Raw genomic sequence first — 27,495 nt, 5'->3', positions numbered from 1 at the left:
AGCAAGGTACAGGATCAGTTTAGTCAGAATAAATGCAAAGAATATTTTAATACATACTGTTTCTTTCATCTGTATTTGGTTGATCTTTATTCTAAACAACTTATGCTTGAAATCACCATTAAAAATGAATTTGTCTCCATCTTCTACATCCTTGCCCTTTGGATTTTTAATCAATACTCGTGCTTTCCCACAGGCCAAAGACTGCAATGTTCTTCGTAATTCACTGTCCTCTGTAAACAGGTCAAAATACAATATAAAGCTGACCAGAATGTTGACATTTGAAATGCTATATTGTTAATTTGTAAATATAATTTAAAACCTTGGTCCTATTGCATAAAAATAAAAAGCGGACAGTGGTTCATGCACTAAAACAATATAATATGAAAGAACTAGAAACCAAGAAATAATATAATTATTCTTAATATGTAAGGCACAAACTCCAAAGCAACTCTGGTGTTAGACAAAACAAACATTTTAACACACCAATTATTAAACTTAATGAAGGCTTTTCTTAAAGCCCTGCAAATTTCAAAGTGAATCCACATTTCGTTCCCTGCCTAATATCTAGAATATAATTACTCACAGTACAAAAACTACAACAAAAAAGTGTTAGGATAGTAGTGTGTGTGAACCTATGAGTGGAAATAGCAAAGATTTTGCAAGCTAGTACTGAAGTGCATTGGAAGAGTTGAGTCAAATGCTAATATTATTAGCTCTGAAATTAGCCCCATTAGAGAATAATTTAGCTTTCATATGAGTAAAACACCACTTTTAAGAAAACTCTTTTTATTCAATCTTTTATGGTAATGGAGGAGATGGACAAATATTAAACTGCAATAATTAAACCGTAAGGCCACGTCTACACAGCAGCTTTTCCCAGCAAACCTGGGCTTTTGCCAGAAAAAAATGCAGAGTGTCTACACGGTAAATGCACTTTGTCGACATTTTGTTGACAAAGCCCGGCACATCTGCTGGCAGCATTATACCTCTCCCCACAGTGTTCTGTTGACAAAACAACCATGTAGATGCTCTGGGGCCCTTTTGTCTTCCCTGCAAAGAGAAAAAGCAGCAGAGCTTCCAGGCAGCCATTCTGTCAAGAGAGGGCCAGGCAGTCTGGTTGCTCTCTGTCAACAGAGTGGATTGCTCTTTTGATCTGCTTTTATGTGTAGAGGCAATCTGTTGACAGAAGTTTGGCGAGAAGTACCTTCTGATGGTGAGTTCTGTCAACAGAGGCTTCTTGTGTAGATGTGGCCTAAGAATATACATCAGCTCCATGAAGAATGCTTACTCTCCATTAATTGTGGTTCTTCAAGGTGTACTGTCCAGTTAAGTAAGTCCAAGTAATTCCACTTTTGGCGTGTCTGTAGCCCAGGTACAAAAATTGGTTTCTTTTTGAATAGCAGGCTCTGTTTGAACCACAGCTGTGCCTTGTTTACCTTGGTTATGGGTACACAGCAGTTTAAGCCCTGGTCTCAACCCCTGGCTCAAGCCCTTTGTGTCCATACTGAAAATGTGCTAACTAAAGCTTAGACCAAGCTGGGACTTAGAGTCTGAGGCCTATTGGTTTCTGTGGCTTTGTGGCCCCAGCTCAACTAAGGTCACAGAAGTCCACCAGAAATATATTCCACATTTCCTGCAGACACACAACACAGTGGCCAAAAATGCCACTACTGTCTGCCTGAGCTTGCTCCCTCTTCTGCTCTGTGGAACTTACTGAGAAGAAACAACAAAGTTGACAGGTACACGTTTGCTCCTGGCCACTGAAATATTGCAGGTCATTCCTCCCTGGGCTGTGCTGAGCCGAGAGCTCTGCTGCTTTCTCTCCCTGCAGGGAAGCCACTTAGTACTGCTCTGCTCTCTGGCCCTTGCTTCTAGGTCCCCAACACAACCTGGAGCTGTGTGTGCAGGGCTGGCCAAGCATCAGACACTGTGAAGGTGGTAAGTGGAAGACAGTCCCAGATCTCCCCCACAGGCTCGTGGGGATCCATTATCCCTGCCTCCCAGAGTGCAGCAGGAGCAGGGACAAGGGATCCACAGGGTGCTCAAATGAGGAAGCCAGAAGAATGGAGCCACGAAACCCTCTGCATAACAATGCACATGGTGATGGAGTGCGCTACCATTTCACCAAAAGCCCAGAGAAGCCTGAAGGGCAGTTCTGGCAATAAGGAAGCCTTCCACTAAATCAACTTTATATTGTTCTTTTTTATCCACTGGGATGTGTTCATTAAAGGATGATGTCTGAGAAAAAGCGCGGTGTGTGTATTTCGCCAGAAACGCAGAGTAGCTTGCAATGCAAAACTGGAGGGTTGCTTACAAACAGGTTTTCTTGCCAAAGAGGTCTCACACTTTCCCACAGGGAGTAGTTTTAGTTTGATGTTGCTTCCCCCTTTAAGTAACTACCTCCACCTCCAATGAGTTAGCAGTAGGATGAGTAAACAAGAACTCAGCCCCATTAGCCAGCATGTAATACTTCTTGTCAAGTCCCCTACAAGGAGGTAGGGCTGTGGCTTCTTCATAGGCTGAGTTCTACAAGGCCAAAGGGTATCCTGTGCAAGAACTGAGATGGTGAGTCCAGATGGCACGAGGGCTGGGGGCTTCCTACCAATTGTCTGCAATGGTGACTCCAGCAAACTGGTTCCTGTCAAGTCACCCTCTACCACAAATCTCATCAGGACTGAAAGCTTGTCCTCCATATCAGGTGGTAGCGTGGTGGGTGTTATGAATGATGGTACAGAGCACTCTAGTGTTTAGAAAAGGTGCTTGTTTGCCAGTCCTCAGTACAGGAATGATGGGTGTCTTGAGGCCAATGCATCAGGACTAGCACAGTGACAGGAGCAGGCTCCAAAAGCAGTGCTGAGGTCACCAGGTGACAAAATGGAGCAGTGACATCAGCAGGATTTAATCTCAACCTTGAACTGCCCCTTGGTTTGGACCTATTTAGTGCTGATGAGGGAGCATCTCCAATATGACCAGTATGCTTTCCTCATTCTCTCCTCAGAAGATTGAACTGAGGCTGGTTTAGAAGCTCTCACAGACTCTAGTCAACAAGTTAATCCTAGAGTTCAGGGTAGACTCAGGACTGATCTAGTTTAGCTGTTGTCTTCTCCTCAGGCTCAGATAATGCCTTTACGTATCTCTCCAAGGGAAAATGTTTTTGAAATAAAAAGAAAAACGTATCAAGAATCTATCTTGTGTGTATGCTTCCTGGAGTCAGAAGAGGCACATGGAGCGTTCAGAGGTAATAGAAATGGCTACCTCACCAGGATCTGAATCCTGATGACTTTGACTGCACCACGTACAAGGGATCTGGCACTGGGAACAAACTGTTCCCCCTCCCCCCTCCTTTTTTTCTTCTTTTTATAAATGCCAATAAGTGTAACTATATGCTAAATATGCTAAGGAACACTAACTAAACATTAGTGAAAACAAGTAAAAACAAATAGAAGTGGATTGCAGCTGCTCCAACCTTTATACCTTCTGCTATGGAGTGCCAGAGAGCACATCAGCCGCAAGCAAGTCTCAACAGGCACTGGTATTAAAACAAATTGATCTTGTGCTCAGGGGTGCATATACATTAGAAGTGGAATACACATGGGCAATCACATAAGGACTATATTAATTTAAATCCCCCTCCCCAAACCAAAACTAATGTGATTGTTCTAAAAGAGTGATTTAAAAGTATGATACTTAAACTACAACAGAAGCTTAATAATCTTCACAGAAAAAATGCTCTCTCTCTCTCTCATTCTAAAAGAACTAAAAATCTGTAATGAGGTCTTATTACCAGCAATGCACCAGTTTTATAAAATACAGGTTGAACCGCTCTCATCCAGCAATCTAGGGACCTGACCGGAGCCAGGAAAGAGAATTTGCTGGACCACAGGAGATCGTACCGTGTAGCAGCATTACCAACACTTCCACTGCTTAGAGGGCTCTTAGAGGACATTTAGGGGTAAATTACAGCTAAATAATAGTGCTGAATACTGAGAGCCAGGACTGGTAGCAAGAAACAAACTTTATGGGACAACAGAAAACAACAACAGAAAACATGGCCACACTCAGGATAAGTGGTCATCCAGCTAACTAATATCATGCTGGATTGTGGAGTTTCCTGGATTAGAGTATTCCAGATTACAGAGGTTCAACTGTTACATTACAGATAATTTACTAATATATTTATGAACCATCAATTGTATCTACAAAGTAGCAGAAGTACATTTTGCTTGTCTTTTTGGTATTTCCATGCTCACTGATTGTATCTACAAAGTAGCAGAAATACATTTTGCTTGTCTTTTTGGTATTTCCATACTCACTGATTCACAAAAGTGTCCTGATAGTCACTGCAAATTACTGAAATTTGCAAAATTCTGCTGTACTTAAAATTAGGCTTTTACATACAGCGCCATACTGAGAAGCTATTCAAATCAAAGAAAATTATGAATACATCAAGTAATTTTTCATACCTATACCAGTAGCCATTTTAATTTCTTCAAAAATAAATTCATCTCCTTCGTTAAACATAAGCAGCACTAATGTCTGGAAGAGTGACACATGAAACTCTTTCTTTCCCTATAAAGAAAACATGTAACAAGTAACTATAAACGTTATCCTCAACTGTATATCTTACACAGTTCCAGACGTCAAAAAAGATCTTTTATGACAAAAGACCAGCTAATACTACCAACCATTACTTATTAATGAAGCTGTTGTAATTAGGACTACTGGTGACTTTAATAAGTATACCAGCACTTGGACTGTACGTAGAGGACAAAAGCTCAAACTCTGGCACTCCACTTTGGAAAGGTTGCTGAGCCCTGGGCTACAATTTCAGACGTGTTGTTTCATGGAGATCAGCACATTAACAGGAAAGATATCACAGTGAGATAAAACTTGATAGAATACCAACAAATTCTCTTCAGTTCCTGCAGTTCTGCAGCAACAGCATTAGCAGAAGTGTCGTGTTTGTAAAATTAGGCAATGGAAAAATAAATAATTCAGGATCTCCACACAGATATATTTTAAGTCTCTTGTGAATTACAAACTTGTCAATCATCATAACTTTACATGTCCTCATGGCTCTAAATTTTGTATTTATAACTAGTCATTGTTTACATGAGAGTAAAATAATTTTTGTCTTTACTTCGGTACAATGAATTTGTGTTACTGTTCAAGATATCTCATGAGACAAAACAAAAGCTATTTGAGTTACTGTTAATACTTTAACTAGCATTTAAATTTAACTACATTCATTACATTATATCACTGATACTTTTCAGCATAACTTTATAATGGCTAAGCCCAATAGTCAATCACTGGTTCCTTCAAAATACTACTTTTAAAAAGTCCACCCATTATTTTAAAGTTTCTTGCTTCCTACAGGTGTCTCCTCATCAATAAATGACTTCATATTGACTCACAACAGTCACTGCTGAAAGGTTTCATAGAGGAGGTTTGACATGTTTAATTAAAATACCATACTCTGCATAAATAGCAAAGAAAACACACACTTTCTAGGTAGTTAATGTAGAATATTGCTCGATTCTATTTCTAGTTTTGTCTGCAGAAAAGATTTATTAATGAATTTAATGCTTAATTATTTAATTAATGATTTATTAATGAATTTAATGCTTAAAAATGCAAGACATTCCAAAAAAGTTATTTTAATTATAGCAGATGGTTAAGCATTATATAAGCAAACATACTTCCTTAAATTCTGCTTTCAAGACAGCATGCCCTAAAGTGGTCTGCCACTGAAGCTTTCGACCACTGTGTTTTCCAAGGTAAAAGGTCTTAAATACTTCTTGAAGCTTAACCATCTGTAAATGAAGAAGAAAAAGAGGCAAAATAATTAGCCTATCTTGTAACAAACAATTTCATTGACTAGTTTTCACAAAAGCAGTGTGTTAGGCTTATCTTAAACTTAATATTTAAAACAAAAGTTTACACACAAACAAAGTTCAATGGCCAAATATGCCCTCATTTATGTCAGTTTAAACAGAGCAAAAATTGATGCCAGAGATATGGTTCAGATAATTTTCCTGAAATTAAATAAATTTCAGTCCATATAAACCCAAATTACCTTTAAAAGAATAACGACATATATCAAAATGGTGTTTTCATCCTGGACCTACCACCTTCTGTTCCCCACATTTGATGAAGTCAGAGGAGAAACAGAGGAGAGAAGGTTCTTAAAAGTCCCACTCCCCATTGAACTCTCTAGTGTGTTTGGCATGGAGGGGCAGACCCACTGTGTGTTTTGGGGGCAGGCCTGGCCTTGTGCTGTGTAAGGATCAAGTGTGACCTCACCACTGAGTCCATATCCTGCAGGGAGGCAGGTGGGAGGAAGGTGGGGCTGCAGGGTGATTTGCTACCTATTTGCAGTCGGTGGCCTGTGCTTCCAACTGCTGTGCTTGAGCCTCAACATTTATTTATTTACTGACAAAAATGCAGAATTTTAAAATATTGTGTGCAGAATTTTTGGGGAGGAGGGATGCAAAATTTCCTCAGGAGTATCTAGTTGCAAGTAATTGAAAACCGTTAGAACTGGATGTTAGGCAAAATTAATGTTGAGATTTCTACCCTTCTACCATAATAGACAGCAAATTCTTGTTCTCAGACTCACCTCTGGAGGTAAGTGGACTTCCACAGGTGTATAGGTTGGCCAATATCCCATTGTAAGTATATTTACTGTCAGGTCTATGTTGCCTGGATTACTTTGGTTCTGCATATACTGAAATACAATTAAATTAAAAAACCACAACTCTGTTAAAATCCTGTTATCACAATAAATTAAAAATAAACTTGGAAAAAGTATGTGGCACCTGTAAATTACTATCTTGAGTACTGATTTTTTTTAAACTATGAATTAATTTTTGGCACAGTGAATTAATTCTGGGAGTTTTAATGACTTGCCAAACAGCTAGCTGAAGCTGAATTTATAATGCACTTCTAATTAAAAATGCCTTGGAGCACCGTGCAATATAAACAAGTAATGCCCTACACCAAACATAGACAGTCTTAAATTTTTTAAAATGTTGATTGCAGTTGGAAATTATGTAGAGCAGCAGGAATTTGTCTAGAGTAGATGGCTATGGTTAGAAAATGCTCTTGCTCCTACTGTCTTGAAATCATGCAAAGCACACTACATACATAGGTAATTCACACCATCTTGAAAGTTGGGAACAAAATAGACGAGATGACTATTAGATCTGTTCTTCTAAAGGACTTCAGAGCCAAAGGAATTTAAAAGAATCCACACAAACACATTTAAGGGATATTAAGAAAATACATGGTGGTACATTTTGAAAGAAATGCAGCCCAGATAGCACTTGGGCTGGGCATCTAGAGAACTTATCAGCAACAATCCAGTGTATGGCACAAGGACAGTCACCACTAGATATAAGTCATTCAGACTGAACTAGTGACAGCCTGGTAATAAATCTCTTATGAAAAAATGGAGCCTTAACATCACTTTTAGATATACGTCTAATAATAAATTTTGTGACAGCACTATATTCAGGCTTTATTATTATTATGAGTCAAAACAAAATGAAACGAAACTGTATGGCCAGATAACATCCCAGCTGATATTAAAGTGAGAAGAACAGACTGAAAGAAGCAGAAAATGCTTGCGGCACTGAGGCCACGGAACAAAACATATCCTAAGCATTACCGAGCCTTCCAGTAAGCACTCCCGTTTCTCCCTGTAGAATCAGATGACCACAGCAGCCAGACATTACATGGGCTCAACATGAGGTTCATCGGCCACTTCACAGAATACCTATCCCATCTAGTAGAGCAGACACTACACTTGATCTTAGTGCTACACTATAAACAATTTATGGTTTGTCATGGTTTAATTCAGTAAAACTATATGACATCATTTTAGCTAGTGTAAATATACCATGCATAAGCAAAGTTAAACTTACCTGCTTAAATTGAATCATGACATCTTTTGAAAGTTCCATATCCTTGAACATTCCCTCCAGTTTGCTGGTGAAAGCAGCACCACATTCTGTCACGTAAATTAAAGTATTCATGGTTGCAATAAACATAAAACAAGTAATCAAACCTTAATGTTGAGCCACCGTGATGGGCCTTGGGATGCAAACCTAGGTAAGTCAGGCTCTTTCCCTTTCTACTTATTACTCATCTTTATGCTTTCCTTTGTTCTATTTCCCTTACTAAAAATAAACAGAAAATAATGAAATTGTACCTTTTAATTGTCTGTAGCCTTTTCATTTGAGAATTATTTCAAACCCTTTTACCAGTGCTTGAAGTGTAAACCTCAATTAAAATAGCAAACTGTGTGTAACTCCTGCCTAATTACACCACTTGTGACAGGGTTCAAGTGCAAACCCAAACCAGTGAGGGGTTGTCACCGTTTGCCCTGCAAGCCTGGGTGCTCATAATGCTTTGCTGCTATAGCTCCCAGTGTGGGACACTGAGGCTACATCTACACTACAGCAATCTTTCGAAAGGAGCCCTTCTGGAAGATCTCTTGAAAGGGTGCGTCCACACACAAAAAAGCAGATCAAAAGAGTGATCTGCTCTTTCGAAAGAGAAAGCCCACACAGCCCCTGCTCTTTTGAAAGAACAGGACAAGGATCCAAAAATCAGGCGCCATGAGGACTGCTCCTTTGAAAAAAGGGCCCACAGAGCGTCGACACACATTTTCTTTCGAAGGAAGCTTTCAAAAGAAGGCATTCTTCCTGAAATGGGAGTGGAAGAGTGCTTTCAAAAGGAGTGCCATATTCTTTCAATTTATTTTCGAAAGAACACTTATTGTGTGTAGATGCCGCACTGGACATTTTGAAAGAGACCCTTCTTTTGAAAAATATTTTGAAAGAACTTGCTAGTCTGGCTGTGAAGCCATGTCTGCACTATCAGCAGGCAGGTCACACCCTGAACCTGTGTGTGTAAGACCACCTTGATTCAGCAGCTCTGACTCTAGTAGCCATCAGTAGCCACAACCCCACACTGGCTTCCACTAGCCCTGTTATGACACTTGCAGGATGACCCTAACACAATGCCCGTTCCAAATGTTCCCAAAACCATGTAATGTCAGCCCTCTCCTGGACCAATCAGAAAAATATTAGTCTGTTCTCAAAAGTTCCAAAACCACATCACAGCTACAGCTTAATGTCATATATTTCCAAATTAACTCCACTCCCATTTAGGCACCTAAATTAAACTTTCACATTTCATTGAGTACAGCGCAATCAGCAGTTCCCATTCTGAACAGCAGGCACTCTAGGATGCTCAGGTGTTTTGAAATTCTAGCCTGTCACTTTAACAGGGAGATGGGAATAATTTGTACAGTGGGAGTGCTGAGAGGCATTGAACCAAGCCGTAAACCCTGGATATAATAGAAACCGCTTCAAGTCACGGGGGGCTGCAGCACCTCCTGCACCCCTAGTTCCAGCCCCTATGCACTTTAATATAAAGTTTCAGATTTAAAAAATAAAGGAAGTAAAATATGCAATGTTTGGAATTACTCACCATGTTTAAGTTTTGACAACATTGATTTCTCAGAATCTACGGATGCACTTTTTCCAACCAACAATCTTTTGGCCAAATCTTTCTTATAAAATGCCTCAAACACATCCTTACCTGTATGAAGAGTAAACAAAAACAAACAACACTGAGAAACCAGACATTACACCTTTACTCCTTAACTTCAGTTATACAGAGTTTCCTTTTTTTGGACTTGCTGAAAAGTAGAAAACAGTTACATATCTGCACAGTAACTGTTGTTCCTTGAGATGTGCTGAGTACACATACGTTTTGCTAAAATCATACTTGCTCCCAAATCATGAGTTGCAGATTCTTGCCTGCACTAGGCTGCCCACATACCTCACCAAAGGTGAGAATTATTGCCATTTCCTTGCTGTTCCCTCACAATACAGACTAACATCTGAAGAGAGGAAAAAGTAGGAGAGCTTATGCAAAATGTGTGCTGAGCACATCTCAAAGAATAACAATACGACACAGGTAAAGTATGCATTTTTGACTCCTTTGATTGGTTGTGTGCATATGCATTCCACTTTAGGTGACTGACAAGTACTTTTTCTTACAGGTGATAAGGCTTTGGATTATTTGAAAAAGAGATCATAAGATTAAATTAGCAAAGTTGATCTTGTCTCATGAAGTTTGAGAAATAGTGTTGTATCTGAAGAAGGTACGTAAAGATGACCGTGCTGCTGCCTTGCACATGTCTAAAAACATTGCTCAAGAAGGCTGATGAAATGACCTGAGCCCTTGTTGCTAACCTTAGTGGAGGAAGAGACTTTAGCCAGACCATAATAAAGCTGTACAGAAATTTCACAGACAAATTGCTTGTTGGACCAGCTGACATGACCCTGCACCCCAAAAGCCAATAAGAGATGAGTAGAGCTGTACCAGGGTGATTTTTAACTCTTTCAGAATAGGCCATAAAGAGCCTGGGTGAGGATATGAATGACTGTATAACCCAGGCAGAATGCCAAAACTCTGCAAACTTTCAAGAAGTCAAGACTTTGATCAGCTTTGGAAGTGTTGGGGGTTGAGGTAGAAAAAGCTGACACTACCTTTGGTATACATACAGCAATATGTTGTCTTTACGGATGACTATAAAAGATAGTCAAGAGTTGGAATATGTGGAAATCTCATTCCAGAGGAGATTGCAACCACAAACACTGTCATCGTAGGTAGCTGTAGGAAAATTGTTGCCAGAGGTTCAAAGGGAGAATCTTTAAATTTGGATAGGACTAGACTGAGTCCCACAAAAGTACTGAAAAAGACACAAGAGGTAGAAACACATTTCCAGATTTCTTAAGGGTGTATCAGAAAGAAAGGATGGAAAAGTCATATGGTACCACTGAGAAGAAGGGAAGAGGATTCTTACTGACCTGACTGCAATGCCATATGATTTCAGATACAATGTGCAGTGTTTGTGTGACATCTGTATAAGGAGGAAATAATGGTGGGATTGTACCAGATCAAAGGCCTCTTTCATTTTGTTACATATATCAGAGGTTCTCAATCTCTCTCTTTCTGTCCCCCACAACATACTATAAAAACTCCAGGACCCGATGAGGATGGGCAGGGAGGCGGGGGGTTGGGGAAGGGACATTGGGTGTAGGTACAGTTTGATTTCTATTTGGGCGGGGGCGGGCAGGAGGGCTTGAACCAACCTCCATATGGTGGAGTGCAGGGAGAGAGTAGCACGTCCACCCCTGAAATCACATCAAAAGCCCACTCAGCCTGCTGGGCTTGGGAGGTGGGGGGCAAAAATTATAAAACAGTAGGTGGGGGCTCAGATCAAAAAGCTTGAAAATTGCTTAGGGTGAAGGGAAGGGGCAGCTAAGGGTTATGTGTAGGCAAGAAGTTGCTCAGAGTGCAGGGAGGAGAAGGCAGAAGCTGTATGTGGCCAGGAGGGGTAGTTTGGAGTGCAAGGAAAGGGGTTTCTAAAGGCTGTGTGCAGTTAGGAGGGTAGCTCAGGGTGCAGTTAATAGTACAGGGAGAGGAGTTCTACAGGTTGTATGACAGGAGGGCTCCCTGTTTCCAGGAGGGCTCTGCTATCTGAATGGTCAGGATGCCCACAAGGACAGATCTTAGGTCTGCCTCTGTGGGAACAAACAGGGCTGGGAGCAGAGGAATAGTTTCACTCATGGGCATCAGCAGCAGGAGAAGAGGGAATGCTACAGCTGCCTGCTACATGGCACCAGCCAAAGCAATAGCTGCCCTGCACTCCCTGGCTCTGACTCCCGGCTCTGACTCCCACCTCTGACCTAGCTGGCGGGGAGGAAAGAAGGAGACGGGGAGGAGCTACCCAGGGACTGCACTGCTACAGTTTGGACAAACAGTGCCCTCTATGCCCCACAACTCTGCCCAAAGGCTCAGGGCTTCTGCCCCACAGAGAGCATCAGAGTTTGCACTCTAGGATTTAACCCCACAGCTCCCAGCTGCAACCCTGTGGGAGGGAGGGGTGAGCAGGGATGAGGGCTTCAACCCCCTGGAGGGTCCAGGGGTCAGGATTTCACTGCACCCCCCCAGATCCTGACTTCAGCTCCTGAGGTTCAGATTGTGAGTTTTAGCTTTGGGGTCCCTGTGGCCCCCTTGAAGACTGAGAACTGCTGGCATATGTGGCCCTGGTGGATTCCATTCTGCTGCTTACTAGGTCTTAAAACTTTTCAGGACCAAATCTCTCATACTCATTCAACCTGAAATTATCCATGCAGTGAGGTGGAGAGACTGAAAGTTGGGTTTCAGAGACTTGTCCTGGTTTTGACACTAGAGATCTCTGACAAGGCTAAAATTGTCACTGGCCTGATAGAGCTGATATATCCATCAACCAACATTGTCATCATGGCCAAGCTGGTGCCACAAGAGTTTATGTTGCTTTGTCTCTTTTCTCCTTTCCAGAGCATTCTTGGAATGTGAGGTACTGGTGATGGATAGGGGTGGGAGGTGGGGTAAATAATGCATAAAGCAAACGAATGGACCAGGGAAGAAGAAAAGCATCGAACATAGAACTTGTGCTGCAGCCCATGCTGAATCAAAATCCCCTGCATCTTGTGTGGAAGTTGATCACAAATAAATTTACTATTGGGTACACCCACTGTTGAAAGATCCGGAGTAGAAAATCCATCCTGATGCACAACTTGTGTTGGTCAAATTTCTACAGAGGGAATCTGTAATAGTGTTCCTCATCCCTGGAATGTAAAGCTTTTAGTGAGACCTTGTTTCTTACACAGAGATTCCAGAGACAAATTTCTTGTTGGACCAGCTGAGATGACCCCTTGCTTGTTCACATAAAACATGGTAGTGGTATTGTTCATCGTAACTTAAACCAACTGGTTCATGATGTGGATATAAATACTATACAGAGGCTTGATGAACAGCACAGGAAGTGAGGCATCCTTCTGAAATTCTAGCCAAATATGCTTCTCTGAACTGAATAACTGTTCCCGGCAATTTGACACTCATTTAAGACAGATATGGTACAGGCCGTCCTGCCATATAAGTCCAGTTTTTCAAACCCCTTGTCATTCATGTCCTTGGATTGAGACTGTCTGGCACACTTAACACTTGCCAGAATCTCAAGGGAGTCAGGAATTGGATGATAGAGAAATAATCAAAGTCTTGCCAAGGAACTTGTTAGAACTTCTGGCAGTGGACAGGATAGAAGCTGGCATCTGCCAGAAGGATCTGAACTGATTCCAGCAAAGGCTTCAGTAATAGGAAAGGTGATCATTCTTGGGGCAAAGACCTGTAAGGTATCTAGGAGCTTGTGTGGTTATCTTGCAGAAGCACTATCTGTACTCCCAAAGATATGAACACTCTTCTCAGAAAGCCCTGGAATTTTAAAATCCTCCAGAAGAGCTTCTGATTCCAAGTTGATAACCTCATCCAGAGTGGGGAAAAAATAAGTATTTGGGGTTGGGAAGCATGAAAGAATCTACCCCCACCACCATTATCTTCCCCTCTTCTTTAGGCTCAACAAAGGAAGAAGCTGAGGGACAGCAGAGGGGGCTTCTCTACAGGTATATAGGATGGATCAAGGTGAACTTATAGACTGGAATGCTGATGGAGGTCTATAACAGCAACGAAGGGTCCTGTGGCACCTTATAGACTAAGAGAAAAGTTTTGAGTATGAGCTTTCGTGAGCACAGACTCACTTCATCAGATGCTGGTCTTAGAAATCTGCAGGGCCAGGTCTAGGCTCCCTTGGAACAGTTCAAGATGCCCCTAAGCCCACTGGAGTTATTATTATGTGGGGTTTCCTCGTAAGGGTGCCAGTCATAACATTCAGATTTTTAGTCTCTGGAACAAGTTCTGTAATGCGACCTTGGTGTCTCATGGTCTGAGTCTAAAGAGATGCAACTCTCCCCAGTAAATGGAGATCTCCCTCCGACACAGAAGCAGCCGCTGAGAGAGCAGATGGTAACGGGCAAAACAGCTGGAACATCAAGATAGATATGTGCCAATGGAGTTTTGACATCCAAAATGGAAAAAACAGGTAAGCAGATGGAGCCATGCCGATAAACCCTGCTAAGAGTGCTGCACACAATTTTGTGATCTGGATTTTCTTAATTTACCGTATTATGGTAGCAATCTTTCCTCAGTGTCCAAGTGTGGCTGATGATTTAATTTTTTCACCTCTTGGTCAGCTTTAGTCACTTAATCACAGAAAATTGTATTTGCCAAAAATATCATAATTATCTTTCCTCCTGGAGTCTTGTCTATTAGTACACAAAATAGGCCCTTCTACATTTCAGAAAGCCTCTTCTGTACACACCTCCTCCTCAGGCTTTTGGTATACATCTCATTAGGCTCTGCAAATAGTCCTTTAAACATGAAAGTTTTATAAATGTCCACAAATCTTTACTCTTTCCATCAGGCCTTCCCCAGATCCTCTCCTTAGGTTTCAGGATCCACCACCCCTTGGTGCAGAGGTGCCAGGAGTATGCTTCAGATGCAGGGTCCACTTTTCCTCCAGGCAATACATGGCTTCCTGAAAGTATTGTTCCCCCAAACCCTGGCAGACTCCATCACTGGGCTCTACTGAGAGGAACCCAACACTACCCCAGCAGTTCTATTTCAGATATCCGAGCATAGAGACACTCAAGAACAACCTGGACCTCTCTCCCATGGGTAATGTGGTTTGGTTATATAGACTAGCCATGCAACTTTATTAGTGGGTGAGATGCTCAGAAGAGAGGAGGGAGTGCTTGGGAGTCTATGGTCAAAGATATGAAGAGAAAAAGCTAGTTACTAAAGGTCTCATAATATCTGAGACCCACAAACTTCAGTGCTTAGCTACTCCTGCCCTTAGAGGACCAGCAGTGTCCTGGTGTGACCTATGTACTAGGCTTCACAAAACAGACATATTAGTATTTTGATCTAGCCTTTAAGTTAATTTAAAAGCTTTAAGATTATATATATGCATATATTAAAAGAAAGATGATAAACAGAAAATTGAGTCACAGTTTCATACTTAGCATTTTAAATTTACAAAGATTAATCTCTTAGCCTCAGAATATGTGCTTCCTTCATCACCTTTGCTGGAATTTTCTTGGTTTTGATAAACAAAAAATCAGTCTCCAAATATCTGCTGTCTAGGCTGCTACTTGATAATAATTTTAGAAAATAGTTCCATAGCAAGAGCAAAGAAGGGGAAAAAAGAGGGCACCCTTGCTTACATCCTCTCTACAAAGTGCAAAATGTTTGAAAATTCAGCTATTGGGACATAAATAGCTTTTTCTCCAGTTCAGATATTTAGGATTTAACCCATTTTTCCCCTAAAACAATGAACAGGTAGTTCAATTAGACATGGTGATATGCTCTTCCTACTGTTCATTTTAGCAGAAATGACCAGCTAATATGATTATCCTTTTCACTGGTTGGCACAGAGTCATTTTTGCAAAGTGCACTGAAGTAAACTGTTCAATAGTACAGTGCCATCCTCTCTTCTCTGTACCCTGACTCACTGTGTTTGCATCCCTATGTAAGGGAAGGATTGGGGATGAAAAGGATGAGCCACTGTTTGCTGGGCTCCCATTTACTCTATCAGGGACAGGGGTGGACAACCTGCGGCTCTTTGAGCAATTAAATGTAGCTCCTGCTTGGAGCCTTGCGCCAGGAGTGCTGTCCGCCATTCTGCGCTTGTACCCCAGCACTTGGTGGGAGAAGCACGGGGTGGCAGAGGCGCTGGCAGTGGTTCTGGCGAGTCACTGGCATCAAGTTTGAGTGGGAGACTGGGGGTGCCTGGCTCTGGGGTGTGGGAGGGGCACTGAGCTAGAGCGGGGGATGGGCTGAGAGTTCCTATCTCTGGGAGAATGGACAGGGATTGGGTTATAGCGGAGAGCTGGCTTTGGAGGAGAGGAGTGGAACTGGGATAGAGTGGAGAGCTGGGGGTGCCTGGCTCTGGAGGAGGGGAGGGGAATTGGGTTAGAGCAGAGGGCTGGGGGTGCCTGGATCTGGAGAACTGGGAGGGCACTGAGCTATGTATTATATATTTTTACCTGTCTATAGAAGAGGTATATTATATATCTATCTATACATAGGTAGATAAAAATAAACATATAATACGTGGCTCTTTGTACTCTATCCGTAGCTCTTAGTCCCTAACTGGTTGGCCACTCTTGTGCTAGGAGACCAAAGGAGGGAAGCAGTGAGAGGAAAAATGCTGTCAGTGACCCTTCCAGCTTCGTAGTTGCGGCCATTTTTAACCTTTGGTCTTTGTGCAGAAGTTTCACTGACATTGTCTCTCTACTGTAATCCCAGCCTATAGACTCTTAACAAATGTGTGACAAGTTTGTCACTGTTGCACTTAATTAACAATTCTAGCAGTAGCACTGAAGATCACATTTTAATCACATCAATTTTAAACCTCTCTTACATTTAAACATTTCTTACCGTGAATGAATCTGAATATTATCATGATTTTGTCAAGGATTCTTTCTAGCTCTTCATCTGTTGCTTCTTTATTTCCCGCTCTTAACTTTGAATCCACATGTTTTGCTATAAACAAATAAAAACATTGAGGAGCTCAAAATAAAAATCCCTCTAAACTTATTGGAATGTTTTCACTTTTAATATGACTAGATTTTAAAGCACTGATGAATTGCCAAATGTTCTGCTTTGTAATCAGTTTTCCCTCCTAAAAAGTCAATGGAATTATATTCAGGTATTACATTAATAGTAGAAAAATGATGCCACAAAGAAACTGATTAAGATAAAGATTAATACAGCAAATTAGCTTTAAAATTAATGTACTAAAACACTAGAATTTTCATGTTGTGTTCACTACAAGAACATTACTTGTTGATAGACAATGTTTTGGAATTTTACAATGCATATGAATGTATTATATGAGAAACAAAAATAAACAACACAAAGACAACTATTTTTGTGAACTTTACTGTGCCCTCTGATTCTCACTAAAATTTAAACCAGAAGCGATGCTTTCATGTTAGTAGCTCAATAATGTAGAAAGAAAGAAGACAACACAATGAATTTTAATTGAAAGTATAGAAAGCCATATAAATATCCCTACTTGGTGTCTCTAGGTTACATGTCAGTGGGACGAGAAGGAAGCCATTAAGAACAGTTTAGGATATAGTATTCACAAGCGGCAATAGCCCATTTCACTGCTTGCAGAAGTCAAATAGCATTTAGTCACCTTTGCTACAGAAAGAAATTTTTTAAGAAGCCACTTTTCAGGTTAGCAGGCAAAAGCAAAAGAGTATGATATGGACAGAAACTTAGGGGCAGATCTTCAGCTAACGTAAATTGTAGTAGCTCCACTGATTTCAAAGTAGGGATATTAACATTCAATGGGTTAACCAGTAGGGGTTGAAACGCCTGCGCGCCAGCTGTGGACAGGGGTTGCTCCAGCTCTGAGGGGTCACCATCAGTGGGGGCGCTCCAACCTGACTGGGCTAGAGCAGCTCCACTGCTGAGGGTAGAGGCTGCTCTGTCTGGCCTGAAGTATGGCATGCCAGGGAACAAGGGTGCTCCAGCCCAGCTGGAGTAACCCCATGCCCAGGGCCACTGCAGATGGGGATTGTTCTGGCCAGGCTGGAGTGCCCCTGTTGGCGATGCTCCTGGGCCAAGCCACTGCAGATGGGGGCTGCTCCAGCCATGCTGGAGCCACACCAGCCACAGCAATCCCCAGCTCCTGGAGTGCTGCAGGCAGGGGGTGCTCCAGCCTGGCCAGAGAAGCTCTTTGTGCAAAGCAGAGGGGCCACTCCAGCCACCCTCATCCATATAGTTCATTAACCGGTTAAACCTGGCATTTAAGAGTATGTCTACACTACAGCCTAAACTTGAATCTGAGGCACTTGGCTCAATTTTAAATTGTGACTGTTCACACATCAAATACTATTATTTCGAATTTAGGGGGAGCTATGGCTGGTCTTCTTACTCTGATAACCAAGCAGGAGTAACAAGAAGTTCGACAATAAGTGTTCAGATTAATGGTAGTGTGTACTCAGCTTCCATTTAAACCAGATTCAGCAACCTTCAGGAGTCCCACATGTATCCCACAATGCCCCAGAGTTGTCCATTCTGGCCTGTTGCACCTCCGATGCTTTCCAGGTGTGCAGGAAGTTAGGTAACAGGAAGCCCATGAATTTGAATGGTATCAGGCCGGCCCCCCCTCCACCAGAGCAGACCGTTGAAGGGACCAAGACAACTGGCCCATCAGCCTACGCCCCCACCCACCCCTTGGAGACTGTGTGGGGGCTGGCCCCACAGTTGCAGGCATTTGGGGCTGGCTCCCCACCAGAGCAGACTGCTGAAGGGATCCTATCAACTGACCCTTCAACCTACTCCCCCACCCACCCTTCGACACCCCTTGCAGACTGCGGGGGAGGAGGAATGGTAGTTGGATCATACAAGCTGTAATCTGTTCCCGTATCATTTTCAGAAACAATGTTTCTGGGGAAGCAGCTGGAATGCCAGTTGACATAAAACAGGCACCTGGGTAATCCCAAGGCAGCATGACAGTCATACCTAAATGTGTTCTTTCTGTGGGGGAAAGCAGCTGAGCAACCAGTGTACGTGATTCAGTTTGAAGCAAGCTTATTTGGTTTTCCTTCCCCTGGGATTCCCTACTTTTCCTTCTTTTGTTCCTTCAGAAAAAATGGCCATTTGCTTTTCACGGGAGGGCAATGAGGGCAATGCAATGTGGGAAGATAACATCACATACCCACAACCACTTGCAGGGCATTTTTTTCCCATACTGCACCAGTGAAAAAACCCAGAATGCTATGGGGCTGAGGGAACTGCGGGATAGGATCCCACAATACACTGCTGCAACAGTCAATGTTCAACAATTCAGCATGGCAGCACTCAGTCAACTTTGTGGGGACTTGGTGGGGAGGTGAGGATTTATAATTTTAATAAAATCAAATTTATATCATAGTGTAGACATAGGCCATTTAACTGATTAAACACAAATTTACATCCCTACTTCAAAGTCAGAGCTACAACAATTTACATCACCTATGAATCTGTCCCCATATTACTTATTCTTAACATTTTAAATAATCTTCTTCTAATGTATACTAAATGCTTCCCTTTCCTGACTTCTGAGGTCCTGAACAATTTTCTCCTTTACAGCTCACTCTTCCGATAAATGAATGCTTTTAAATTGATATTCTCATGAATTTAGCACAGGGACAAAAATAAACAGCCACTACCCCTTCCTTCTTAGGCATATTCCTACCCCACAAAAGTCCACTACCCTTTCCTTTTTAGGCATATTTTTCTTATCACAGACTGTCAGTCTGTATAAGAATCTAAGATTTTAACACTAGTGCAAGACTCATCCACAAAATACGCCACTATTCTGTTCCGAAGAAATGGTTAAATTTCTTTTTCTAATAGCTACTTTCCCCGCTTAACAACTTACTGTACTTTAGAAAATTAGATTAGCCCTACAGTTTTTAAGCAACTGTCAGCACTAGTGACAGTGAAAGCAAGTATGGGTGCAGCAATAGCAAGAGTTAACATGCTTCTTTATGTGACTGAGCACACACCTGACATGGTATATCCAGACTTTGACCTGGATTCCATGACACAGCCACACTAATTTCTGCCTGGTGTTCCAAAAGCAATTCTTCTAGAGGGCTATGTGTTGCATTCCTATCACACTAGCATACTCGGTATGCTTCATCTTATTATGCTTTCTACAGGTTTTAGAAATATTTTACAGAAAAATATATACCTATCAATTCTGCAGGCTTATTTGGTCTCTTGTTGATAAATGTTTCAAAGGATTCCTTCATCAAGTTTATAAATTTCTCATTTTTCTGAAAGCATACTTCTATGATATGGTCCACTTTATCCTTAAAATCTAGTAGCTCTTGCACCATATCCTTGTCCTTTTCAGGATTAACCACTATTGTTGTCCCAAAGTTCTGTAAAAACAAACACTTTTGATAATCAAAAATCTCATTGCTACCTGTCTCCCCCGACAGACACATACACTCTTATGAAATTCAGCAATTGGAAACATCGTAGAAGTACTTAACTGAAATCTTATAGCTGTTCAAAAATGATGAAGAAATGCACTGAAATTTAAACAAAACTAAAAAATTCAAACACACAATAATAGATTTCAAAACAGCAATGCTTAAGAGATAATTTACATTTAAAACAGAAGCTAAACAAAAATACATTAAACAAGTTTGCACACACACACATTTACAGTAAAATACATGATTTACATAAAAAAGTATGTGGAAAATTGTGGCAAGAATGTTCAATGTAATGAAAAACTTTGCATGACTTAAAAAAAAAACCTATTTATTTGCAGAAATAACTGGATATGATTTAGCTGCTTCTGGTCACTCCAAGATTCTAATGTCAGCAAGGGCCGCAAAAGTGAAAAAACCTAGCTTTCACTCGATGGGGGTTGGGGAGGGGAAAGGAAGCTATTGACTTAAGACAAAATTCTTGTTTTATCATCTTTTCTTGTTTCTACTTGTGCCCCAGCTCTTCAGTGGAATTACACTATTTGTCTACTGAATCAAAGTTTCCACACAACAGTGTTTTTGGTAGCACTCCCATTTCAGATGGCTTAAGAATGTTAGTATCTGGTATTTGTCACAAGCTGAGTGATGAGATTTCCATAGTGAAAAGCTGGGGCAACTGTACAGTGGAAACAGGAAGGCAGATCCACAGTTTTCCATTCACTATCATCTTAGCCACTGTAACAACTCAGATGTCCCTCTTAACTAGCCATAGCAATAATTCCTGGCTATTGATCCTTGATATGCTGCCTTGACCCTGCTTGAATCCAACCCTTGGCTCCCAATGTCCACACACTCTAGACCTCTACTTCTAGATACTCTGTTGGACCCTGTTACCATAGCATCTGAGCAACTTACAGTCTTTAATGTACTTATTCACACAACACTCCAAGTGGCAGAGAAGTACCCTCCTCATTTTACAGAAGGGGAACAGAGGCTAAGTGACTTGTCTGCAGTCACATAGAGAATCTGTGGCACAGCAGTGATTTGATCCCAGGTACCTTAATTCTCCCTGTACTCTCTGTCTCAGATCCCCAGGACTAACCCCTTCAAAGCTGTCCAACCTTCCCAATGATCTAACCCTCCCCCATCTATTCACCAGCACCTCTGACCAGCTTCTTCCTGATGCTCTTGGCTTCCTGGACTACACCTCCAGGAGTCCTCAAAACTGGGAAATGTACAAGTTCATTAAAACTTGCCCAAAAGAGGAGTCTCGTTCTAACATATAGACTGAGATTTATTAACTTTTCAGGGGCATCAGATCATCCTATTCACATGGGATTTTTCTCTCATTACCTCTTGGAACACTCAGTCTCAAACGCACATCAACCTCTCTCCTTTCTTGGAGGTGATAGTAAACCAATGATGAGATTAGCACTTCAGAAACCACATGTATGTTTCTGACATGCCTTTCCTAATACTACCTCACAGTCTGACATATGACTTCAGGAGTTTTCTAATCATACAAGCAGCCACATCTTAAATTTGAAAGCATCTCCATGGCTATGTCTACACTAGCCAAAAACTTTGAAATGGCCATGCAAATGGCCATTTCGAAATTTACTAATGAAGCGCTGAAATACATATTCAGCGCCTTATTCGCATGTGGGCGGCCACGGCACTTTGAAATTGACGCGGCTCACCGCCAAGCGGCTTGTCCAGATGGGGCTCCTTTTCAAAAGGACCCCAGCTACTTTGAAGTCCCCTTATTCCTGTGAGCAGATAGGAATAAGGGCACTTTGAAGTAGCCGGGGTCCTTTCGAAAAGGAGCCCTGTCTGGGTGAGCCGCGTCAATTTCGAAGTGCCGCGGCCGCCCACATGCTAATGAGGTGCTGAATATGTATTTCAGTGCTTCATTAGTAAACTTCGAAATGGCCGTTTGCATGGCCAGTTCGAAGTTTTTGGTTAGTGTAGACGTAGCCCATGTGTGCTAAACTATAAGTTCTTCGAAAGGAGTAGACAACTGTATGTTTGTACAATACCTACCACAATGGAAGTGAGGCCTCTAAGAGCCACCACAAGAAATTTCAACAGAGAGAATTCTTCTCACTTTCAAAATAATAACTTAAAAAACCTTTAGTCTGTTAACTCTTATAACAAGCAGCATTTATTTATAGCATAACAAAATATGCAGTGATTATAGAAGTATCAATGGAGATCTGATGTTCCAGTAGCTTCAAAGGAGCATGATTACAGTGCTAGGAAGAACAGAGAAATATTCATTTATTTTGAGGCAACCATTGCCAACTTTCCAGCACAACATTTTTTGAAATCTATGCAGCTCTGATTTAAAAAAAAAAAACTGTTTGTATTGTTCAGTCTTGTAAAGAAATGAATACCTAAATATAATTTTAAATCAAAATGTGTATAGACCATAGTTTCTCAACTCATGAGCTTTCAGAATAATGCTGACCAAAATGGGTGCATTAACAAACCAAATAAAAACCCAACATACCTGCTTAAAATTTCACTTTCATGCACCCAGGTGAGTGTGTTATTGCGTCTCATTACAGATTGAGCCTCTCTAACCCGTTGCTCCCTCGTCTGTCAACATCCGTAATCTGGCATGATTTTAGTTAGCTACATGACCACTTATCCTGGGTGTGGCCAAGCTTCCCGTGGCCCCATAAAGTTTGTTTACATCCACCAGTCCTGGCTCTCCATGTTCTGTGCTGTTATTCAGCTGTTGTTTACCCCTAAATGTCTCCTAAGAGCCCAGCAAGCAATGGAAGTGTTGGTGATGCTGCTAGACAATATTAACCTCCCGTGGTCCGGCAAATTCTCTTGTCTGGCACTGCTCAGGTCCTGAAGTTGCCAGACAAGAGACGTTCAACCTGTACTTATTTTTAAAAACCAAACAGTCTCTCCACTGTGAACAGCATATATATTAGGACAAGTAAGATGCAATAAATGTTGAAATACCTTGATATATTCACTCCAGTTTTGCAAAAGGATCTGCTGCCCACCTTTTACCCGGCTGAACAACTGGTATGTCTGGGTGAGATCTGATATTCTGTTTTCATCAAGCAGATTATCAAGTCCTAAAACAAGAATAAACCAACTTTAATTTAGTGATATGAATGCAGCTTAAGATAGAACAGAGGACACATGGCTCTATGAAATAATCAATAAAATTAACGCGTTATTGAAGCTTTTGTAAAGAAGAGTTATGATCAGTCCTGAAAAGTGCCTATGGACTAGATCCAAAGAGATTTAGGCACCTAACTGCTACTTTAGGCAGGAAAGTTAAAAATCTAGATCTTCAATATGAATAATATTCCATAGGCTTTATGAAAATGTGTTTATGATAGGAGTATAACTAAGATATGCTTTACGTAAGATGGTTGATAACAGATCTCACTGAAAATATCATGACCTAGTGATGTATGCATGTATCATTTTTGTAGATGAAGTTAGGAATATTTGCAGCTTTGAATCACTCCTACTACTGACACTTTGGCTGTGTCTACATGACCACTTTCCTTCGAAAGAAGGATGGTAATTAGGGTGTTGAGAGTTTACTAATGAAGTGCTGCTGTGCATAGGCAGCACTTCATTAAGCAAATTCCCCCCATGGCAACTCTGAAGTTTTAAACTTCGAAGTACCGGCATGCTTCTGGCCACAGTGCACCCGCTGGTACTTCAAAGTGCTGGGGCAACTCTGAAGTCCCCTTACTCCTTACCCCTTACTAGCCATGTGCCGGTACTTTTAAGTTTAAAACTTCGGAGTTGCCGCGGGGGGAGAATTTGCTTAATGAAGTGCTGCCTATGCACAGCAGCACTTCATTCATAAACTCCCAACAACTAATTACCATCCTTCCTTCAAAGGAAGGTGGTAGTATAAACAAGCCCTTCAAGTACTACAGTGGAAAACCCAGACAGGACTTCATAGCACATCAGCCAGTACCATGGACTATGACAGAGGATTTACCGGCCATAATGCTGCTGACTCACAGACGATGACATAAGCAGGTGATCTGATCACCTGATACTAACTTCTTGGTTTGATGAACTGTTTCACAGGGAGATCCAAAACTATTGCCTGCCTTACGGAATTCTATATAAGGCAGGGAAGGAAAACAATGATTGTCTTCAACTCACTTCACTTCTACTTCTGTACCCCCCACAAAGATATTCAAAACCCCTGGAAACAGGAAGTCTAATTGAAAGGGTGGGGAAAGAACTGCCAAACAAAGGCCAGAAAGGAGAGCTCTGGTTTCTGAAGGATTCTATTTGAAATAATGTCTAGGAAGAGACATGATTAGTCATAACCATTTTCTTTAAAGAATCTTTAAAGAATTTAGTTAGGGTTTGTGGTTTGTATTTTCTTAGTAATCTGCTTTGTTCTGTTTGCTACCCCTTTGACCACTTAAAATACACTGCTCTTTCAAACGTAAACCCCATCTTCGAAATAATTCTTCCAATAAAAAAAGTGAAGAAGGATTCTTTCGAAGATGGGGTTTACTTTTGAAAGAGCAGTATCTACACTGGTTTTCTTCTTTCGAAAGAAGCTATTTCGAAATAAGAATATGCAAATGAGGGTGTCAGTTATGCAAATTTGTACCTCATTTGCATACCTCTTTTGAAAGAGGAATGCAAGTGTAGACACAGCCTGTGTGTTCTGCTGCCCCTCCTCCGACTACCATGCTGGCTCCTTGACCTCTGCCCTGCAGCTTCTCCTAGGAGCCTCCTGCTTGCTGAGGGCAGAGGGGAGGGGAAGAGGAGGAGCAGGGTGCTGATGTCAGGACTTCCCCTTCCCCCAGCTGAGCCCCCCGCACTCCATACCACATCTCCATAAAGCAGGTCTGTTGTGTTTCCTCCCACCTGCCACAGTCCATCTGCCTTAGAGAGTGTAAGGCTACACTAACTAGCTGAGTGCTAGTTTATCGTTTAACAGTAAGACATTCATTCCCTGGAAAATATTTCACCCTCTGACTACACCACTTCAGCCAAGCTTTACAATCATCATTAGTATGTACAGTACTAAATAGTTTAATTTTTTTTTATTATTATTATTATGGCCCCATTTTGTCTCAAGAGATGGTGGGTCGCAGTGGCGGTGAGGATCTATGCGCAGTGCTTGAGTCTGCAGCTTCTCTCTTGGCTTATTCATCCAATACTGGATTTGCACAGTCGACTGCAATAACCGCATGTCAGTCTATTTCTGCATTCTTGAGTCTGAGAGCTTTTCCTTCTAAGATGAAGTTCTTTTGTGTGACTTGCACATATAGGCTACGTCTACACTAGCCCCAAACTTCGAAATGGCCACGCAAATGGCCATTTCGAAGTTTACTAATGAAGCGCTACTTCGAAGTCCCCTTATTCCCATGAGCTGAGGAAGGAACACGGAATGCATACAGAACAGCGCTCGAAGAGAAGATTAACAATACTGCCATAGAGAAAGACCTAGATAAGAGAGTCGCAGGGATAGCCTTCGCTATAGAAGAGGCAGTTAAGCAGACTGTTCCAGAAGAAGAAAAGAACAATAAGAAGTGGATTACACAGGAGACACTGAAGTTGGTTCTAGAGAAGAGAGCGTTAAAGATCAGAAAAGATGTTTCTGAGATGGCAGAACAGCAATATAGGATGAAATGCAATGACGTAAGGAAAGCAGCCAGATAGGATAAGTGAAATGGTTAGAGGAGCAATGTGAAGATACAGAAAGGTATTACAGCAAATGTAATACCAGGGAGGTGTATAAGACAATTAGGAATATTAATAGGAAATGGCAACCAAATCTGATGGCGATCAAAGATGAGAATGAAGAAGTGCTCATGAACAGGGAAAAGATTGTGCAGCGACAGAAGAGATACTGCACCGATCTATACAAAGCATAGCTGGACCCGAGTGTCTCAGAGAGACTGATTGAAGAACTGAAAGAGATCTCTCCACCGAGCATCGAGAGCGAGACCGATATTTTGAAGGAGGAAGTAGAAAAAGCAGTGAAATGACTAAAGAACAACAAGAGCCCCAGAAATGATAAGATCATGAGAGAGATGATCAAATACAGTGGAGAAAGCATGATTCAGAAAATACACCGACTATGTCATATAGCATGGAAAGAAGGGAAAGAGCTTAAGAAATGGACAAGATCTGTGCTAGTGACAATACCCAAGAAAGGAAGTACACTGGAGTGCAAGAACGACAGAATGATTGCCCTAACGAGTCATCTAGCAAAGGTGCTGATGATGATAGTGACTGAGAGATTAAGATCACAGATAGAAGAACACACAGCAGACAAGCAACCGGGGTTCAGAAAAGATAGAAGTGCCATACAGCAGATATTGGCACTAAGACTGATAGCAGAGAAAGCTCGACGAAAGAACAAGAACATATACACTTGCTTCATTGATTTTCAGAAGGCATTTGACAGTACAGATCAGAAAGTGACTTGGGCAATGCTGGAGTCATACGGAGTGGATAGCAGACTGATACAGTTGTTGAAGGATATCAATGATAACGCAGAGGCAGTGGTGAGAACATGCAGGGAGTTGGGAAGTTGGTTTAAAACAGGTAGAGGTATGAGACAAGGAGAGCCAATATTGCCAAGTATCTTCATTGCACATCTGGAGAGAGCGATGGACAAGATCAAGGAAGAGGCAGAAGGGGTATCTTTGCATGGGAAAAGAATTAACAACTTGAGGTTTGCAGATGATATAGTTATCATTGAGGAAGAGGAAGAGAAGCTAGCGAAAACGGTGCAGGTGTTAAACAACGAAGGGAAGCGGTATGGATTGATTATGAACATTGATAAAACAAAAACAATGGTATTTGGAGATAAGGAAATAGGAAGGAAGATCAGCGTCGATGGTATTGAACTAGAAAATGTAGAAAAGTTCACCTATGTGGGGAGCAACATAATGTATGATCTAGACTGTAAGAAGGAAATAGCGATTAGAATAGCAAAAGCAAGATTGAGTTTGAAGGCAATGGATAAGATCTGGAAAAGCAAAGCAATTAGTTTAAGAACGAAGCTGAGCGCTTTGAAAATGTGTATTCAGCAGCATGTTGTACGGACGTGAGACATAGGTGATAACAAAAGATTTGAAAAGAAGTATATTGGCATTTGAAAGGAGTTGTTGTAGAAAGATTCTGAGAATAGGATGGATGCAGAAGGTCACCAATGAGGAAGTCTATAGAAAGATACAGCCGAAAGAGAACCTGCTGCAGAAGGTTTTAAAGCAGCAGCTACAACTATTTGGGCATATTTGCAGAATGACTGACGAACGAAAAATCAAGACCCTGGTATTTGGCATAATGAATGGTTCGAATAGAGAGGCAGACCCCACAGAGAATGGTCAGATGATATAGTAGATTGCTGCAGAACTAGTCTACAGAAACTAAGCCACTCCTCACTGGACAGGGAAAGATGGAAGGAAATAGTGAGAGAGGCAACAGATACCAACGGGCGCTGAGCCCACGGTTATTGATGATGATGATGACGGAGTCTTTGTTAATTTACGTGTTCCAA

At 41.5% G+C, this 27,495-nt stretch overlaps 1 protein-coding gene across 2 annotated transcripts in view; it reads right to left on the bottom strand.

The window, feature by feature from the left end:
* The window catches only part of CUL4A (cullin 4A), a 75,611-nt gene that overhangs the window by 4,174 nt on the left and 43,942 nt on the right, over positions 1-27,495 (bottom strand). Inside the window, exons 10-18 of one of the 2 annotated variants that reach the window (XM_074990692.1) lie at positions 22,947-23,065; positions 19,718-19,910; positions 16,402-16,506; positions 9,502-9,612; positions 7,929-8,014; positions 6,623-6,730; positions 5,703-5,816; positions 4,464-4,569; positions 58-230 (exon numbers count right to left, since the gene is read on the bottom strand). In XM_074990692.1, the coding sequence (XP_074846793.1) occupies positions 58-230; positions 4,464-4,569; positions 5,703-5,816; positions 6,623-6,730; positions 7,929-8,014; positions 9,502-9,612; positions 16,402-16,506; positions 19,718-19,910; positions 22,947-23,065 (1,115 nt within the window). Of the gene's footprint in view, positions 1-57; positions 231-4,463; positions 4,570-5,702; positions 5,817-6,622; positions 6,731-7,928; positions 8,015-9,501; positions 9,613-16,401; positions 16,507-19,717; positions 19,911-21,944; positions 22,223-22,946; positions 23,066-27,495 lie in introns of those variants that run through there. The other variant, XM_074990702.1, reaches the window with a different exon arrangement.

This window comes from Carettochelys insculpta, chromosome 1 (genome assembly GCF_033958435.1).
Source record: "Carettochelys insculpta isolate YL-2023 chromosome 1, ASM3395843v1, whole genome shotgun sequence".
NCBI classification, from domain to species: Eukaryota; Metazoa; Chordata; order Testudines; family Carettochelyidae; genus Carettochelys; species Carettochelys insculpta.
Note: the sequence above shows the minus strand (reverse complement) of the source record. Positions and strands in the feature narration are given on the sequence as shown.